This window comes from Thermobia domestica, chromosome 5 (assembly GCF_964235325.1).
Source record: "Thermobia domestica chromosome 5, izTheDome1.hap1.1, whole genome shotgun sequence".
Taxonomy (NCBI): domain Eukaryota; kingdom Metazoa; phylum Arthropoda; class Insecta; order Zygentoma; family Lepismatidae; genus Thermobia; species Thermobia domestica.
Genome location: NC_137458.1, coordinates 278,739,449 through 278,760,207, shown reverse-complemented (window position 1 = coordinate 278,760,207; position 20,759 = coordinate 278,739,449). Strand labels below are relative to the sequence as shown.

At 34.9% G+C, this 20,759-nt stretch overlaps 1 protein-coding gene across 2 annotated transcripts in view; it reads right to left on the bottom strand.

The window, feature by feature from the left end:
- The window catches only part of LOC145686650 (X-linked retinitis pigmentosa GTPase regulator-like), a 328,222-nt gene that overhangs the window by 16,274 nt on the left and 291,189 nt on the right, over positions 1-20,759 (bottom strand). For both annotated transcript variants that reach the window (XM_081760131.1, XM_081760132.1), the window contains exon 12: positions 17,408-17,612. In XM_081760131.1, the coding sequence (XP_081616257.1) occupies positions 17,408-17,612 (205 nt within the window). The remainder of the gene's footprint in view (positions 1-17,407; positions 17,613-20,759) is intronic.

The window sequence follows — 20,759 nt, the reverse complement described above, 5'->3', positions numbered from 1 at the left end:
AAAACTAAGCTACAAATCAAGTCTTTCTGATAACCTGCCCCACTGTTCGTCAATTTTAACTCTTGCATTCCAATGGAAAGGGTTAATTTGTAGCTTTGTTTTCTACCTGATCAGGGAGGAAAAGGAATTTGTGGTGTTTAGTTTCACTTTTGTCAACTTTTGTTATGATTGGCTGAATCCGTTTTGATCAGTCAATCAGCTTTTAGAACCATTTTCCAGGATCCTGTTATATTTAGATGTAACTTTATGGTGTTTACGGTGTTTGATGAAGCCAATATGTTCAGTTAGTTGGCGAAACTGTCACACATTTATTATTTTCAATATAAGCGTTGCTTTGTTCAGAAATTTGTTTTTCTAGTTCAAGTTATTTGAGACAGAAATGCTAACATGAACCAATTAGCCTTTCATAATCATTTTCATGAACCATCAGTCTCCTCTAGCCTAAAGGGCATAATCGTGGAACGTTAAAATAGAAATTTCATTTCATTTCATTTTTGATTCTGAGTGTGGATAACCTGTCTTACAATTAAAATTCCAATGCATGTGAGTCTATGTGCATTTTATATATATATATATATATATATATATATTGATAATTATTTGTTATTTTTCTTTTAGAGACTACCCATTACATGAAATTTTTCTTTTTGAATCTAACCAAATATATATATATATGAATAAAATAGATTTTAGGAAACGAAAATACAGTAATTAGAATATTTTCCTAATACCAAAGAGGATGCCGATCAATAAATGTAATAAAGCTCAATACTCTGATGGGTTTGAAGTCCTAAATAGTGTCCCTCCTTTTTCTCCTTCTTTGAAAAATGACCAAAACAGAAAAGTAATGGATGCTAAATTGTAATGTAATTTGATTTAAAAAAAAAATCTTTTCCTTCATTCTACACACACAATTTAATTATCGGATACAGTGTTAAAGAAAATAATATGTAATTAATTTAAAGCTGCTTCTTATTTGAATAATCTCGTCACAAAAAATCAGATATAGAAAAACAGTTTTAATGTGAGTTTCTCATGGAAATACTTTTTTTTTTTTTTTAAAAAAAGCATAGATGGCACATTGGTGACCGGTGATACGTTATCCTACATAAGGAAAATATGCCGCGTAACCTTGTCGTTATGGGACATTAAAATATTTGATTTTCTCTGTAACTGAAAGTTTCGTGAAATTGCTGATGGAGTCATTGTCAGCGATCGAAATTTTAAGAAAAGTTTTCATAGAAATAAAGGAAGGAAGATATTAAAATAAGGCAGAAAAAAGAGCAAGAAAGGCGTTATTTTCTTCAGTTATTTTGGTAGCCCTTCTATGTAATTGAAGACAACTTATTATAAACTACGTTCTGCCTGCAAACCATGAATCTTCTCTTCTCTGGTTGAACAACTTGGTGCGCCTTCGAAATTGCACCTTCGTTGTTTGGATCCAGAGAAAGCACAAAACTACTTGATCTTGTCGAAATTCTCGCACAAGAAACAGTGCATTCAATTCACGATAATAAGGAAATTGGAGTAAAATTTTAAAAAGTAGCAGTACAAGAAAAGGAAATGTGGAGTAAATCGGATTGGGAGGAAAGATGGAGGGAGTGAAGGATGGGCCCAAAAAAGACGGAAAAGTTACTGGAAAATTATCCATGTTCCTAACTGGAAGCAATATTTGACATATAGGGTAGGTACTTGCAGGGAGCTCCTTTATTCTCTCTCTCTCTCTCTCTCTCTAAAAAAAAATCACAAAAATCCTAACACTAGTCATTACAAAGCTAATGAAGAGCTGAATTTAAAATATTACGAGATCCTAAACTTCGCCTTGATACTGCAATTAGGAAAGAACACGTACTACTATGAGCAAAATAAATGACGCGTCTCTTTATTTTGAAGTTTTTTGAAAATATCTCCGTTTTCTTTATATGTTCGAAATTTCGGAAGGTTTCCCCAGTAGGACGGGTTAATAACCAACCCGTTTTTAATATTTGTGTTAGATATTAGATTAAAATAAATAAATGAGAAGCAAAAAACCTTAAATCGACAGAAATCTCGAGAATTACCAACTCTGCTAAAGTGGAAAATTTTCAAGAACGCGAGGGAATTCTGCAGTTCAACACGAAACAGCGACATCTATGTCATTGAGAGAAATGTGGATTAAATCTACAAAGTAAACTTTTAACGATATATTTCTAATATGAATTATTACGTGCATTATCTGCAAACTCCAAATATATGAATATATGCCAAGTATTAACGTAAAGATAGAGCAAATAGTGGAAATTATCTATGGAAAAGGACAAATTGGTAGCACAATCGTAATGAAAAATCGTTTTTACCGGAACAGGCTCAGTTCACGTAAGAAAACAAATAGCTCAGTTAGTTAAAGCAGGGAGCGTATATGCCGAAGGTAGTGGGTTCGATCCCCCAGGGAGGTGGCGTTGTCATTTTTATCACTATGGTTATTTTATTTATTTTTTATTTGGGAAAGAATCAAATTGCAACATATGTGTAAAACTCATGACGCTACCAAAAAAAGAAAAAAGTGTCGTTGTCGCACTTGCATTAACTAACTAACTAACTAACTCTATGGCCTATGGAACCCGGAGGTTCAATGCCGCGTTCACAAAAGCTCTCCACTGACTTCTATTCTTAGCTAACTGCATCCAGTTTCTACTTTGTATTCCAATCTCTGCGAGATCCATCTTAATATTGTCCTCCCATCTGAACCTAGGTCTTCCTAATGGTCATTTTCCGCTTGGTCTTCCAGTGAAGACTTTCAAAGCGTTTCTACTTTCTTCCATTCTAGCTACATGACCCGCCCACCTAAGCCTCCTAGACTTGACGACCCAAACAATGTTGGGCAAACCATATAAATTATGTAGTTCCTCGTTATGAAGTTTCCGCCATTCCCCATTCCCGTTCCTCTTGGGTCCGAATATTCGTCTCAGGATCTTGTTCTCAAATACTTGCAGTCTATGTTCTTCCCTCAGAGTAAGTTACCATGTTTCGTAACCATACAGAACAACAGGCATGATTATCGTTTTGTGTATTTTAAGCTTCAAATTCCTCAACAGAATTCGCGACGATAAGAGATTTTGAACCGAATAGTAACACGAATTCCCTGCTTTTAGTCGACATTTAACTTCTCCGTGAATATGATTAATTTCTCGCACTTGCATTAGCGTCCCTAATTTTGTTTGCAAACAGTTTCGTAATTATTTCCCCTGTGCTCACTGCTCACTATATGCTCGCTGGCGCATAACGAATGTTTCCCAGTAAATGTTAATTCTAATTTGGAGAATTTTATAAAGTTTCACAATATTTCTCACTAGATAGTCTTCTATCTACGTGTTTGGATATTTTGATAACAGATGTTCCTATTAAATGTTTAATTTTCCCTAGATGTTTAATTACGGAAAAGTTTTACAATGTATTTGTATTGAATTGAAATTGTTTTGAATTTACTACATAAGGGAAGTAGCCCGAAGGAGAAAAACTCAAGTAATTGATATTCTACGTAAAAGCAACCTATTGTACAATGATGATGCTTCTTACCTTCAGCACATAATCTTTACGTTAGAGAGTCAGACAGAGAAAATTTTTTTCCTCCCCTATGACCACCCATCTTAAACCTCTACATACCATTGTTCCTCTCACAAAATTTCAGGGCTCCAAAAACATTCAAATAATAATAATAATAATAATAATAATAATAATAATAATAATACTGAATATGCCATCCTTAAATAATGTAAGGATATCTTAGTTTCTTAGTTTAAATCTTAAATATCTTAGTTTACAATGCTTCCTTTAGTAATTGTTTGAGCAACCATGTAGGAAGGGGTACGACGTTTTATTTTGCCCCTCTCATTTCAGGAACCTTCCAACAGAAGTAATTTCTGATAAAGGGCAGACAAAATGAATAAGAAATATATTTACAGCATCCTCTCCTCTTTCATGATTGGAATATCACGTAACATTTTTTTTTATTCTACCAAAGATGGCCCTGTGCGGTTAGGAGTAAGTAACTAAAGAAATACCTAATATATAGCGCCCCTTGATTATAATATTACCACTTCTTTATTTGTACGAGGGAGCCCCTACACAATCAAGGGTGACAAAAAGAATAGAAAAAGTGTCTATTGAATCCAGTGGCGGATCCAGCACGAACTCCTGGGGGCGGGGAAATGAAAGATTCTTTTGATGATGTGAAGCTGTCACAAATTACCACTTAACTAAACTAAACAATAGTGGGGTGAACCGGAACTCAGTCAGTTTATATTGATGTAAAAGTTTAATTTTTGACTTCATATTAAAGTTTTGGTTTCATATGATAATTTCAGTCCAAGTGGTCAATGATTAAATCTCGTGGGGCTCTTCAGTGTATATCTAATACGGCCCCCTTATGAGAAAAGGCAAAAATATTAACACGTTTATAACTTTCTAATTTTTCGTCTATTTTAAAGAAATATTTTGCTTCGTATTAAAGTGTTGGTATCTCGCAGAGATTGGAATAGAAAGTAGAAACTGGATGCAGTTGGCTAAGGATAGAATTAGTGGAGAGCTTTTGTGAACGCGGCATTGAACCTCCGGGTTCCATAGGCAATAGAGTTAATTTTATTAAAGTGTTGGTTCCAAATGACAATTTCACCCCGAGTGGACAATGATCAAATCTCGGGGGGGGGGGGGGGGGCTCGTCAGTATAGGGGGCTAGGCTCCTTTATGGGAAAAGGCAAAAATATGAAAATGCTTATAACTTTCGAATTTTTCGTCTATTTTAAAAAAAAAATATTGGCTTCATATTAAAGTCTTGGCTTCAAATGACAATTTCAGTCCGTGTGGACAATGATCAAATCTTGGAGGGATCTTCGGTGTAGAGGTTTCGGCTTCTTTATGGGACAAGATTCACGTAGTTGATATTTCAAAATTGTTTTATATGCATGAGTGGAAACTTGCACCATTTGGTTAATTTTACCTCTTATATTTTGCAGAATCAAATTCCAAGCAATAGTTACTTCACAAAGCTAAAAGATGGCACTTACTAGTTTCATTAAAATGAAATGTCTTTTATGAGAAGTTGTCATGGAGCAGACGAACGAACAGGCACCCAAACGTTGGTTGAGTCGGACGGTTGAAACTCGTTAAGCTCGTTAAGCTCGGAGCTCCTCCGTGGCTAAGCGGTAGCGTACGCGCCTTTGGCGTGGGAGACCCGGGTTCGATTTCCGGCGGGAGCTTATGTGGTTCGGATTCCACGTTAATCAGTAGGTCCATGTCTCATATAGCCTCACTGCTGAACGGGACGCTAAATTCATAATCAAGTCAACTCGTTAAGCTCGCTTCAATTATTATTATTATTATTATTATTATTATTATTATTATTATTATTATTATTATTATTAACAATAATAATAATAAAGCATTCCCTTTGGTGCATGGAGTCCGTGACTCGATTCCACTTCGCGCCAAGTGAAATTTGAGGTGGACAAATACCGTGTGCATGGGTATGGGTTTTCTTGGGATTTTCCATTTTCCTCCCACTTTCTTCATTTCACCATTTCATTCATCATCATTCTCCCTTAGCGTAGGTGCATAATCGTGCAACATTAAACTAGATATTGCATTTAATTTTAATTTCAATAATAATAATAAAAATTAATTCAACTGAAAGGACTGTAATTTATGTTGACAGCAATTATCATAAATATGCAACCATTATAAAAACAATGTTTTGAGTAGAAAGATAATTCTTTCCAAGTGTTAACTAATGCGCACGAGATAAGACATGTCTCGAGAAAGAGACGAGACGCGCTTTGTGACATCCAAGATAAGACGAGACAAATGTTTTGGACACGAGATAGCTTGTAAAATGTCTCGCCTTGTCTGGAATGTCTCGAAAACAAAAGCATAAGTTTTAAAATTATTTTTCAACATCTATTCTCTCAGAAGTAGCTCTCTGCCTTAAAATTAATAACGGTATTTGTGATCTTAAAAAAATTAACAATGCATAAGGTTAATAGTTAACTTTTCGAAAAGAAGCTTCATTAAGGGTGAACCTGAAAGATGTCCACAAACTTCGGAAGATGATTCGTGACATCAAAAGGAGACAAATGGTCCTCTTGTAGTTTTCGAATTTAGCTTCGTTGTCGAGATACAGGGTTGCCAACTGGTCGTGTCTGAGAAACTCACTGGGAATAAATTCAACTCCAAGAATAAGCTACTACTCATATATTTTTCAGGTCAATTGACTTATATCATGTTGTAAGGTTAAATATTTATTTATGAAGTGTGTACAAAATTCGCCAGTTTTTTCTGAGAAAATCGTCGAGAAAAAGTCACCTCCAAGAATAAACTAGCCCTCGTAATTTTTTCTAAGAGAAATATCTGATACTGCAATATAAGGTTGTTAATTAAATATTGATTAATGAAAAATAAACAAAATTGTTAAAACCATTTTTGAGAAAATAGCTTTTTTCGATTTTCGGCTGTTGGTAAACCACACTTAATTTAGGTGGTAGGAAAAAAATTGGAAAATCTCCTGTAGGAATACTATGTAAACCCTAAGTTTAAAATTTGGTGTAGATAAGTTGAACCGTATGGCCTCTAGACGAGTGCATAGAAAAGTGTACCGAACGGACGGACCGGAAGGACGGGTGTCGAAAAGTCACATTTTCGGTATGTAGACGCCATGAAACATGTAAATCCGTTGAAATCTGAATTTGATATATTATTTTCACAATCACTATATTTTATTCTCTCTTTTGTCGCTCGAAAAAGAAAAGCCTGAGTTTCCCACAAAAAGCTAGGGAGATTACCAAAAAATATTCAATTACAGGGCCACCGCACTAAACTTTTTAAATTCAATTTCTTAACTGTGTTAGGCCGCATTTGTTACTGAAGTGTGTATTTGGATAATACGAATAAAATTATTATATTATTCAAATACATCGAATGTCAGTCGATTGAAGAAAATCCACGCTACAAAACTAACTCACACTTTGAGCACATTTTCATTAGACATATAATAGACCAATTAATGCAATCATTGTGAAATATAAAAAAATCAAATGAGTCATTTTTGAGAAAGTCGTTCAAAAAGAACACGTCAGGAGTAACCTACCTCTTGTGAATTGTTTTGAACAATGAGTTAAGATATACTTTTGGTTATTAATGAAATATTTATTTGCAAAATTTGATCAAAATCGCCTGTCGTTCGAGAAAATTGTCGGGGAAAAAACCTTGACCCCCAAAATAGACTATTCGTTGTAATTGTTTTTCATAGAAATGACTTATACTAAAATATAGGGTTATTAATGAAATACTTATTTATGAATTATCAATAAAATTGTCCGAGTAATTTTTGGGAAAATCGTGAGGCAAAAATAACTCCCCTCTTGAGGATTCTTTCAGGGTAAGCGAGTTATTCCATATTATTAGGTTTTTAATGAAATATTTATTTCTGAGTACGAACAAAATTGCTTGACTCATTTTTGAGAAAACCGTGGAGGAAAAATACCCCCAAGATTAAACTACCCCTCGCATATTTTTTCAGGACAAACGAGTTTTGACATATTGTTTGGGTATTAACGAAATATTTATTTTTGGAATATGAATAAACTATTTTGAGTCGTTTTTGAGAAAATCGCCCAGACAACACACACCACCAAGAATAAACCACCCCTCGCATTTTTTTAAGTCCAAACGAGTTATACCATATTGTTAAGTTATTAATGAAATATTTATTTATAAAATATGAACGAAAACACTTGAATCCATTTTGAGAAAATCACTGAAAAAACTCACCCCTTAGTATAAACTACCCCTTGTAGATTTTTCTCAGATAAATGCCTTATACCACAAAATAGGGTTGCTAATTAAATATTGATTTATATAAAAAAGAAAGAAAACAAGATCGTTACAGCCAGTTATGAGAAAATATCTTTTTTCTATTTTCATCGTACAGGAAACTACCCTTGTTTTGGGAGTAGGAGGGAAATTAAAAAAACTATAGGAAATACTATGAAAATCTTAAACTAACATTTGGTGCAGATAAGTTGAACGGTATGGCCTCTAGGCGAGTGCACAGAAAAGTGTAGCGAACGGACGGACGAACAGATGAACATGTATCGAAAAATAACTTTTTCGGTGTTAGGGGCTATAATACGTGTAAATTCGTTGAAATCTCAAATTTGATTTTTTTTTCGAACACCATACTTTCTTCTCTCATTTGTCACTTCAAAGTAAAAGGAACTCAGAGACACCTACTTTCACACATAGACATTTATTGATTTAAAACTGTTTTAGTTTGTGTCACTTCACTTCCAATTGAAAGGTTTTACAATGACTAACGGCATACCAATGACGAGACGGAAGTTTTCAGGGAGTAAATGCATTCAGAAATCTAGACTGCATTACACCTATCAGCCTGTTTCTACTTCTGCAATTGTTGACAGCTATAATTTCGTCCAAACGCTTCATGAAATAATTCTTGGTTGACGTCATTGTGTTACTATTTTAGTATTGTTCTCTTCAGACTTGGTTGAAGTTTTGTCTTAACGGTTATACATTTTTTTCTTATTTCATCGTTACACATAAGAATAAAATGTTGTGGTGAGTGGATAGATTCGAACCTACGAACATTGAGTTTTTATTCTTCCAACACTTTACCAATGGACCAAGCTTTGTCTTCACGTTAACGCACGGTTACAGGGTTTATTACGATTTAAATAAAATGGCTGGCTGTTAGAGTTTCCTGTTCACATATTTCGATTTAAAAAAAATTCATTGCTTCGTAGATACGTAGAGCAATGTTTAGATACACATTTTAGGAGAGTGAATTTTGGTGTATATAATAATTTCATGCCAGATAAAAGCTGGATAAGTTTTGATAACATGTTTCATATGTAGTTCTCAATAATAGGCTTGTTGTTCGGGATGACGTTCCAAGGTTCAGCATTGACTAGCAGTTTTTGCTATTAATAACATTTCTAACAATATTGGCAGTGGACAAAAGTTAGCCCGTGTTGAAGCTTTTTGCTCCTAATTTAATTATTTTACTTTATTATTTAACGAATATATTGAAAATTGTCAGCACACACGTATGCAGTAATTTATTTCGGGAGGGGTCCGACTTCAATATCAGGATAAATTATAATAAAATTTTAAAAGATAATCCCCAAAATTAGGCTAAATTTACAGAAAAATTGGGATTTCAGAGGGGGTCCGGACCCCCTGGACCTACCCCTAAATGCGTCCTTGTTTGTCAGTAACGTTTCCTCATTTTGAAACCCTCAAAAACTTCGGATAGACTATATAAAGGAAAACGAGTTATTTTCGATAAAATATTACTTCAAGGAGACTCGTCAGTTTTATTGCACATGGTGGTATCCCACGTTTACAAGGGCAAGAATTCCTTTCCATTGGTTCTCTGCCATTGTGCTCTATCGAAAGGTTAGGGCTGTTGCTACATCTTTGTCAAGTCGAGTTTTTCCCTATCTAATAACATTGGAAAATTTTTCGAATTTTTCTCAGTAAGCAATGAACAAATCTCTACAAAAATTTGCATGGAGTCAGGTCAATAATAAAGGATTCCTTATATGAGCTTATAATTTTACTACAAGCCTCCAATTAAGTTATTCATTCCCCCCTTTTTTCATGTGAAGATTCGCAACAACGCATTGACGACACTCGGTTCTCTCTTCTAGCAGGTTGCGGAGGGTTAGTTTGAGGTTGAACATTGTCCACAGCTGTGAGGGGACTCTTTTCAAGAATGACATATTTATGGCATTTTAGTGAGGAGGCATTGGAGTACGTTTTCTTCGCTGAAAGCAGAAAAAGAGAAATAAAAACAATTAGAACAAATCCATTCTTTTTTACATTAGTTTTTCCCCCGTTCATGGATAGACAGTTGTAAGCAATTAGAAGCGAACTGTCTCTATTGAATAAAGATACTTTTAGTGTATACCAAAGCGAATATCACTTTATTATTATAAATTGTTTTCGTAACATGAATAGATATAACTTTCTTGATTCGAAATAATAGCATGCTAATAGATATTTAAATTGTGAACAGTGCTTCGCTGTTATTTAGCATTTTAATTATACTGCTTGTTTATTTATTTTTCTAATAACTTCATTAATGTGGTAGCTTGATGAAACAGTATTCCATCACATATTTTTATACTCATGCGAAAATGTTTTAGTTGAATAAGTATGACATTGACAAACGGGTGTACTTCAATAAAAAGTAAGGCCTGTATTTTAAAATGAAGCATCAAAAGATAATGTATAAAATAAAATTACTCTGTTAATAATATATGTTGTACTATTTGTATAATACTGTATGTGTTGTAGCCATATATGAAATTTCACTTCCACCATTTGGAAATAAATATTCCATGTGTAGAATGCGTAAGTTTCAAGGTTATTATTATCAGATTACACTATATCCTGTAACCAAGAGATAAATCCCTATTCATATTTCGAAAAGTTATAATAATAGAAAATGATATTTCTTTCTACATTAAAAATATCTATTTCATTATGTATAGATGTCTTTCTTGTGTAATAAAAGAATCCCTGATACTACAGTTCACTTTCTCCTACAAATACGCTCTGTAAGAAGGATAATGTGTGGTCAGTTCCTCAATTTCCCAATTGATTCGCGATACTGAATCAATACCGAAAAATCTGTCACCACTAGGAATAGAATTCGACAGCATTCACGCTAAGAACAAATTTGTGTAACAAAAGAAAGTTTATTTCTAAATTTTCTTCGCATGTGGCAAAAAAATGATTACTATTTAGCATAAAAATTCTATAATAGTGTTCAAAGTTGTTAAAGCGATACATATTATAATTATAATTATTAGTCCAAAATGCTACCTTAACTGGTTTACCTGTCCGTGAGGTTACAAAAGTGAAAGAGCGCTAGTGTATTCAATGTCAAAACCCAACTGGTGTCGGCACGGAAACAATGAATTGATGTTAACGTCCCTTTCAGCAGCGAGGCTATATGAAACGAGACTACTGATTAACGTGGATTCCGAACCACATGAGCTCCCGCCGGGAATCGAATAAGGATCTCCCACGCTAAAGGCGGCAGGGAAACGAGCATTACCGGCAAGGGAGAACCGATGCGGTGACCTCACATTTTAACTAGGTTACTAGTGTCAAAGCCGCACCGAGATTCCCTGCTCCTTACAGGCTCTTATTCTACGGATTCCCTATAATAATAATAATAATAATAATAATAATAATAATAATAATAATAATAATAATAATAATAATAATAATAATAATAATAATAATAATAATTATTATTATTATTATTATTGTTATTATTATTGTTATTGTTATTATTATTATTATTATTATTATTATTATTATTATTATTATTATTATTTCACACAGGAGATTGATCTGGTATCACAGCCGTCTGTTAATTTATATTTGTATAACCAATCACTAAATCTAAGATTTTGAAATACACGAGATGCAAAAGGCACCTTGCTAGGTTTGAAAGTAACCACAAAAACTTCCAATAAGACTGGACGAATATACTAAAAGCAATAGGTTCAGCAAAGAAAATAAAGAGCGCCCACTCTTCCTGAGTGCCATAAATCTGTCCTCGAAAAAGGCGACAGGGCTAGAAACATTCATTCCGCAGATGCGTTATGGACAGAGTTTTAAAACCTGTTTTAAATGGCTAGCCCGAATTTCTCGCACGCTGCTAACACGAACAGGAAGAAAGAGAGATCGCATTGTTGCAAATCTTCACATGAAAAAAAAAAGGGGGAATGAATAACTTAATTGGAGGCTTTTAGTAAAATTATAGGTTCATATAAGGAATCCTTTATTATTGACCTGACTCCATGCAAATTTTTGTAGGGATTTGTTCATTGCTTACTGAGAAAAATTCGAAAAATGTTCCAATGTTATTAGATAGGGAAAAACTCGACTTGACAAAGAGGTAGCAACAGCCTTAGGTTTGTAAAATATTACTCCTACGAACAAGCATGACTGGCAGATAGGAATACTGAACAGAACTCCACAGAAACGCGTGCTGAACTTACGTTTATAGCTACCCTTTGGTGATTTGCTCTCAAGGTCAATCGAGTGGTAATTCAGTTCCGTCTCTGTTCTTAAGCCATGTTCGTATTACTTCGAACAGTTTTGATAATGAAAAGCATGCCTCTTAATATAGCAGACTTCTTTCGCGTGAGAAATCGAAACTCAATTGGTCAGAGCAACTAGTCTGTACGAATTAGGTTGTTAGTTCGAGTAAGGGTTTTTATTACTATTGTTTTTATCTTTTTATGTGAGGAAAAATCAAATTGTGACATCGCGATATCAAATGTATTTGGTTAGATAGCTTTGTCTTAGCTAAACTTTAAACATCAGTAACCGTCGAAATTATTTCACTAACCGATCACTCACTGAACATTTCAAACACGTCAAACCAGTGGCATAACATGAAGGCTAACCTCTCCTCCGCAGTCCTTAGTTATGCGTCCGTACTTTCAGGAGCGGACCAAGGGCCGGGCGACTGCCCGGGGCGCCAGAGAAAGAGGGGCGCCAAAACGAGCCTCAAAAAGTAAATTTTATAGTGGGTTTTCTACTAACGTTTTTGGTTTATATTCTTGTAAAGTAGTGGCAATTACATGATCTTTTTCCATTTCACTAAGGAAGAAGAGAGTTTCATAGTACTAAGAATAAAGAGTGCCGGGAAGTAAGTATTGTTTGTTTGTTTGCTTGAGTTTAGCGTTCCACGATTATATCTTAATGGCCAAGGGAGATGTGGATACTAATTATAGTGGAATCCGAACCACTTTTATCGTTCAACAGTAATCCACTGGGAATTGGACCCGGTACCACAGAAGGCAGGCGTGCTAGCCACTAGACCAGAGGAGGCGGAGTTCGTATTGTTTATAGCGGGCCATATTCTTTGTGAAGTTTTCCTAGGTGATGAATTTCTTTTTGAAAAATGTGTTTAAAATATTAAAAACACTATGATAAAATGTAAAATATAGCCTAGTACTAGGGGGAGGGCGCCAAAAAGTCACTTTGCCCGTGTGAAAATTTGGCCTGCTCCGCCCCTGCGTACTTTCTGTATATTTTTTGGCCTTTTTGGCCTTGCAGCTTGTGCGGTCCCCACGCCACAGGGCTGCGGGGGGGGGTTACGCCTATGCTTTGAACGTAATTCAATAACTGCTTAAGAAATTCTACCATCAGCGTGGAAACGGGAATATATATTTTTCTAATAGTCCCATAGAACTTTCACTCAGAACGCCAGATGCAATTTTTCAGAGTGGGCTCTGGCTAAGTAGAAGGAAGATCTGTTTCCTAAGTAAGTTCCTTTCAGAAAGTTTGGTATTTCTTTAACGGTGATGTAAATAAACATACTCATCGTTAATAGCCCGACACCAAACCATCCTGGACAAATCCCTCTAGAACAATGATCGGCAAAAGTTTATTCTGCCTAATTTTATAAGCGACTCAAGGGTGAAACACTTCTTAATGAAAGCAATGCTGTGTATATGCTGCCTTGTTTCTGACAAAATATAAAGTGCTTTGTAATCTTTAGACACTTTTCCTATTCTTTTTGTCACCCTCGGTTGTGTAGGGCAGCCTCGAACAAATAAAGAAGAGGTAATATTACAGTTAAGGGGCGCTATAAATATATTAGGTATTTCTTTTGTTACCTAACCATAACGGCCTAGGGTCGTCTTCAGTAGAATAAAAAATGCTACGTGATATTCCATTCATGAAGGAGGAAAGGATGCTCTAAATATATTTCTTATTCATTTTGTCTGCCCTGCTTCTCAGAAATTATATACTTTCTGTTGGAGGGTGCTGAAAAGAGAGGGGGCAAATAAAACGTCGTGTCTCCTCATACATTTTAAATTTTGTGACGTGGTTGCTCAAATTATTACTAAAGAAAGCACTTTAAACTAAGATGTCTAAAGTTACTACATTATGTAAGGGTGTCATATTCAGGTTTAATAATAATAATAATAATAATAATAATAATAATAATAATAATACATATGAATGTCTTTGGAGGGCCGAAATTATGTGACACGAATCATTATAGTAAAGCTTTAAGATGAGTGGTCATAGGGGAGGAAAAAACAGGATTTTTCTCTCTCTGACTCTCTAACGTTAAGATTATGTGCTGAAGGTAAGAAGCATCATCATTCTACAATAGGTTGCTTTTACGTAGAATATCAATTACTTGAGTTCTCCTCCTTGGGGCAACTTTCCTTATGTAGTAAATTCAAAACAATTTCAATTTAAGACAAATATTTATAGGGAAAATTAAACATTTAATAGGGAAATCTGTTATCAAAATATTCAAACACGTAGATAGAAGACTATGTAGTGAGAAACATTGTGAAACTATAAAATTCTCCAAATTAGAATTAACATTTACTGGAAAACATTCGTTATGCATCAGTGAGCATGTAGTGAGCAGTGAGCACAGGGGAAATAATTACGAAACTGTTTGCAAACAAAAATTAGAGACAGTAATGCAAATGCGACATTTTGTCTTTTTTTTTTCGTGTCGTCATGAGTTTTACACATATGTTACAATTTGATTCTTTCCCAAATAAAAAATAAATAAAATAACATTAGTGATAAAAATGACAAAAGTACTTCCGCGGTTTCGAACCCAGTACCTTCGGCATACAGACTCGTTGCTTTAACTAACTGAGCTATCTGCTTTCTTACGTAAATTGAACCTGTTCTACAGTAAAGACGATTTTTCATTACGATTGGGCTAACAATTCGTCTTTTTCCATAGGTAATTTCCACTATTTGCTCCATCTATACGTTAATACTTAGCATAGATTCATATATTTGGAGTTCGCTGAAAATGCGTGTAATAAGACATATTAGAAATATTTCGTTAAAATTTTCGTTTGTAGACCTAATCCACGCTTCTCTCAATGACATAGATGTTGCTGCTTCGTGTTTAACTGCAGAATTCCCTCGCGTTCTTGAAAATTTCCCACTTTAGCAGAGTTGGTAATTCTCGAGATTTCTGTGGATTTAAAGTTTTTTGCTTCTAATTTATTTATTTTAAGCTAATATCTAACACAAATATTAAAAATGGGTTTGTTATTAGCCTGCCATGCTGGGGAAACCTTCCGAAATTTCGAACATATAAGGAAAATGGAGACATTTTCAAAAAACTTCAAAATAAAGAGAGGCGTCATTTATTTTGCTCATGGTAGTACATGAGATAGTAATTTTAATAGACTCACCAGTATATATCTATATCTATACCTATCTATATATCTATATCTATCTATCTATCTATCTATCTATCTATCTATCTATCTATATATATATATATATATATATATATAAGAAAAACTGTCACTCTCTGCTTCTTACACCGGGTTCGATTCCCGGCGGGAGCTCATGTGGTTCGGATTCCACGTTAATCAGTAGGTTCTTGTCTCACATAGCTTCGCTGCTGAAAGGGACGCTAAACTAAAATCAACTTAATTAATTTCCGAGTACGCACTCGTACTCCATGTATCATTCTATGTTCTGAAACCTAGCTCTTATACGATCCTGGCTCTTTGAGATAAATTTTAGATTTTCAGTCAAGCAGGTACTGCTTCATTGTTATTTATCGTAGGATCATGGTTCATACTTTTTTTTTTTTTCACAATTGAGCAACCTTTCCAATGGTACCACTCGCTTGTCCGTATCATACACCTGAAACGCGAAAATCGGGGAAAACCTGTTTTTTTTTCTTTCGGAAATAACTTTTTTCAAAAATTTTGCGTCCCTTGCCTGGGCCTGAGTTGTTAGAGATCTCAAAATCACTGGAAAAATCACTGGTAGTTACGTACATAAATGTGTGCAAAATTTCAATGTGATATCTTGAAAACAAAGGACGGGATTTTTTTCAAAATCTCAAGGTGACCAATCTTTTGTTTTAGGAAATTTTTACTATATATATATATATATAGTAAAAATTTCCTAAAACAAGACTACTTGTCCCTGGATCACGGTTCATACTTCGTTGTTTTCAGTATAAAGCAACCTTTCAAAAGGTGTCACTCACGTGCCCATATGATACATCAGAAACGGGAAATTAGGAAAATCTCGGAAGTTTTCCGAAAAATTCTCTTTTTGAAAATTCTGAGCGCCTCGGGCCCGGGTTGACGTATTATCGAGTTACTGAAAGGTGGCTTCTGACAGATAGCTGCACATGCTGTAAACAAAACGAGAGAGAGGATTGTTCGCCAATCACAGCAGTATTCTTTCATGCTGTTTCTAGGCAACGAAGATCGTTGACCGCGCTATTGCCGGTAGTTGAGACGACTTGTTAACCGTCTTAAGTTTGTCGCCAGAGCTACTGTGTGTGTTGCGGAGCCTTTGGCAACAGCGCCTCCAATACTCCACGTGCTCTACCCAACTGTCAGAAGTCACCTTTCCTTGCACACACAATAGAGACCTCAAAAAAATTGATAAATAGTTAGAGGTGTACACAATGCATATGCAAAAGTTTAATATGGTATCTTGAAAGCTAAGGGCGAGAAAAATGTTTGAAAATTACTCCAAGGAAAAAAATGTGATGTCACGCCCCCCGTCCTCATTTGGCGCCATCAAGTTGACCATCTGGTTGTAAAACGCATCCGGGGTGTTCTTTGGCCTGTGTCTGACTTGATCAATTTAAAAAAGAAACCGCATTAAATGCCTGTTATAGGACCTAAATAAGTGGTTAAAGACAACACTGCATTATGGTACGAAAACGAATCATGGGTCGAAAAGGGCTAGACTAGTAATAATCCGGAAGTTGCTCGTGTACAAAATTCTTATTGAATTCAACAGACTTCCACCTACTATACATTTTTTAAAAATATATTTTCCGATATGCATTGTACAAAAGTAAGTTGTAAATGCTGTTACGTGTAAATTTTGTTAGTGCTTCCGTTTCAGCCAACTTGTTGTATTCGGAACTATACAAATACGGTTGATAAACATACAAATGGGTGAATCAACTAAAGTTACCATTTTATTTTATACGGAACAAATGTTATTGGAAACTTTGCCGTCAGGGAAGAATAGAAGTGTATTAAATTTAAATACCCAATTAAATTTTATTTCATGAATCATAAGGTTATCTTGATTTTCTTTCTTTTTTCTTCTTACTATATCTAAAGAAATGGAGCTTTATTTCTCTTGACAATTGTTATTCTTTTCGTCATAGAATTTATCGTAAGTAAAATTTATTGAGATTTAATTATGCTGTATTTCATTACAATTGTAGCTTTCTGTGCTTTTAAAATTACACGGAATGTTGTGTGAAATGTCTATATGATAAAAAAGAAAAATATGTACTGCAATCAAAGTAAATACAATACGAATATAAGGAATCACAGAATACCTTTCTTTTCCTCACACTCTTCTTTAACTTCCTCTTCATTATTTTCGGTTGCTTCTACAGCTTCTTCCACTGGTTCAGCTTCGTCCACTGTTATTTCCGGTTCTGGAACCTGCTCCTCTTCTTGCGCCTCGTCGTTTTGTTCTTCAACTTCCTCTTCAACACTCTTCTTCAAATCAATTTCTTCCACATCCTCTTCTCCTGCGATCTAAATGTTTAGAATAGATACATTAGTTTGGAAAATGGAAAATACTCCTAAATATACAAAGGCTTTAATTGACCTTGAATAATCTTTCTCTACCGTGATTTAGCTGGGTGGGAACTGATAGAAAATAGTTTTAAGAAATGCTTCTATCTAGGACGGTCATACTATTAAAGATCATGAACAACAATTTTTCATGAACCAAATTCTAGTTTTTGTTAAACAAACACAAACTACATCCTAATCCACAAACTTTTAAACTTTCAATCTCCATTCTCCCATACCCTCACAACAGAATTGACACCGACGCACAGCTTTTCGTATGTTCTCCGTTGTCTGGTAGCGCTGGCCTTTTATCTGGCCCTTCACGAAACGGAACGTATGATAATCAAACGGTACAATATAGTAACTGCAGGCAAAGTGGAACAGAATTTCTCAATTTCCTCCTTGATGAACTAAACAGAGTGCGTACGTTTATTATTGAACTGAATGATATTTATTTATCTTTTCAGAATATTTATCCCGCAATGCACAACGGAACTTGTGCAGTATTTCCACATAGCGAGGGTTTATGGTGTCTCCAGATTCAAAAACTTCACCAGCCGATGGCACCGTCTGTTTTCCTGTTTGTCGGTAACGTGAAATGATGCCATTCCATGTTCTGCAGCTTTGCTTCAGATTTATAATGACGGAACCAACTTTCATCACTGGTACACAATAAAAGTTCATAATCTTTTCGATAATTCTGAAAAATTTCTTGAGCAGTGTTTGTTTGCTACACTTTGTGTTCAGCCCTCAATAAGCGTAAGACCCGGCGACAATTAACACTCCGATAACCTAACCTTGCAATTATTTCCTGCACTGCACTGTGCTGTAGCAAGTAAGTATTGGTGCAATTGTGCCCAGGACAGTCTTTCTTCTTTAATGATGATGTCAAATTATTTCATGTTGTGTTCCGTGATGCTGATGTTTCCATCTTTAAAATGCTTTATCCATTTTCTAACATTGCTAGCACCCATACATACGTGGAAATCTACTGTGAATTTCAGCGGCAGGAATTCCCTCTCTGACAAGGAATTCAACCACAGAAAGTTGTCGAAAGGACACTGTCAGTCATTTTGAAAGCACTCTCTACGCTCACGCGATCGAGGATGATAATGTCACTGGATTTTTCATTGGATTCAGGTCGGATGCTCTGGAAACTCAATCAATTAAAAAAAAAAAAAAAAAAAGTATTTTCAAAATGTATTTTGAAAAAAAAAAATCCGTTAAAGGATCTTTTCAGTCTTTCGTGTGTAAAAACTTTGGATAATTTTTTTCTTATATATATTTTACTAGCTGAAATGCACGTTTTTCACAAGAAAATGGAAGGTCTATGGAGAACATTTGAAAGCTATATTTAAGCCCCCCGCCCTATTAGGATATATATTTCAACCGAAGTATAAATCCCAAGTGTACCCAAGTGTTAACTAGGCCCATATTCAAACAGTCATTTTTATATGATTCAACTGTTATCTCACTTTGACTATTTTCTGAGTAAAAAATGGGAAATCAAAGTACGGACATAGAAATTGTCCACTTTCTACTTTAAAGAGAAAGTTTCGAGAACGTCAGGACACGTATCAACTTATTTGTAATAACCAATCTATATTCGGAGTTTCATCTTCTAGCGGGACCAGTCTATCTTCTTCAGCGATGTGGTGAAATCTTTCCATGTTGTGCTCCGTGAAGGCAGTTCATGATGCTGGTGCTTCCATCTTTAAAATGTTTTATCCATCTTCTAACATTACTAGCATCCATGCATACATCTCCATATGCACGTAGAAGTCTATTGTGAATTTTAGCAACAGGAATTCCCTCTTTAACAAGAAATTCAACTACAGCAAATTGTCAAAAGGACACTGTCAGTCATTTTAAAAGCACTCGCTCACAAGATCGTAGGTAATGATGTCACACTACCTCGATGATTTTAGTGAAGTCTGTAGATTGCGATAACTTAATTCGTTTACGTGTATATGTAACTTCTGATTTTCTTAATGTTGCTCACTAATTTTGCTATGACCCTCGTAGATTTTTATTTATATAACGTGACTATCATGTACCCATATCGTATAGACAATTTCTTATTTTTTTTTTATAGGTACCTTATTTCTATGAACATTTGCAAGTTTGGAAAAGGAAAAACAGTGCAACAGTGGTAGTGCTGATACTAGTAAATTTTGTTCAAATTTCCTAGTAGATGAAAGTAACTTCCATCTATCTGAGTGTTCATTCAAAAAAAGATGTACATGGAAATTTTATGTCATAAAATTCATGGCTAACTTGAAAAGGCAAATTGCTACCATATCGTCTTGCCTGTGAAATTTGTGCACTTGGTAAGTTGATACAGAAACGTGCAAGAATGAAATATGTGCAAGCATGGGATGGAATGTGAAAGGAAAGTAGAAGATAAGACACACTGTCGAAGTTAGGAAGGCTCTCACAAAATGCTCCTTAGTATCGTTACTGATAGGAATCGCTACTATAACTGCTTTTCCGAAAATAGGGCTTACCAACTGAAACAGTTTTTCTACGGAAGAGGAAGAAGTTTCATTTCCAATAAGCTAGCTTCTTTTAATAATAAAGGATATGAATACATCGCGCTAGTGCTCTCGAACAACTGCGGAAGACACTCATTTTATATGGGTAAATTATTCTTTCTCCATTTTTCCGAGATAAATTATATTCCGAAACGTGCACATATTCGCACGATTTATATCCCACAGACAGTACATTATCTATGATTTCACAAACTTCGTTAGTCGTTGTCATTGCCGTAGTAGTACTAGGGCTAAAAGGGGGAGGTGAACTACTATAAGTACTGATACTACTATTAGTAGAAATATTAATACTTAGTAGGTATTCTGACATGCAGGCAGGACACTTCTGGAAGCTGAAAATCTTCCATGTATTGCTGTCTTCAGCTAACCTCTTCATCTTGAAGTAGGAGATAAAAGTTTTATATTATTATAATTTCTTTTAGTTTTTTTTTTTTTAGTTTTTTTTTTAAATTACTTTCTTTCCTACTATTCCTAACAATTCCTCATTAATTTTCTGATTGGACTAGCACATGTCCTTTCTCACACATACATTTCGAAAACCTCTAATCGTTTT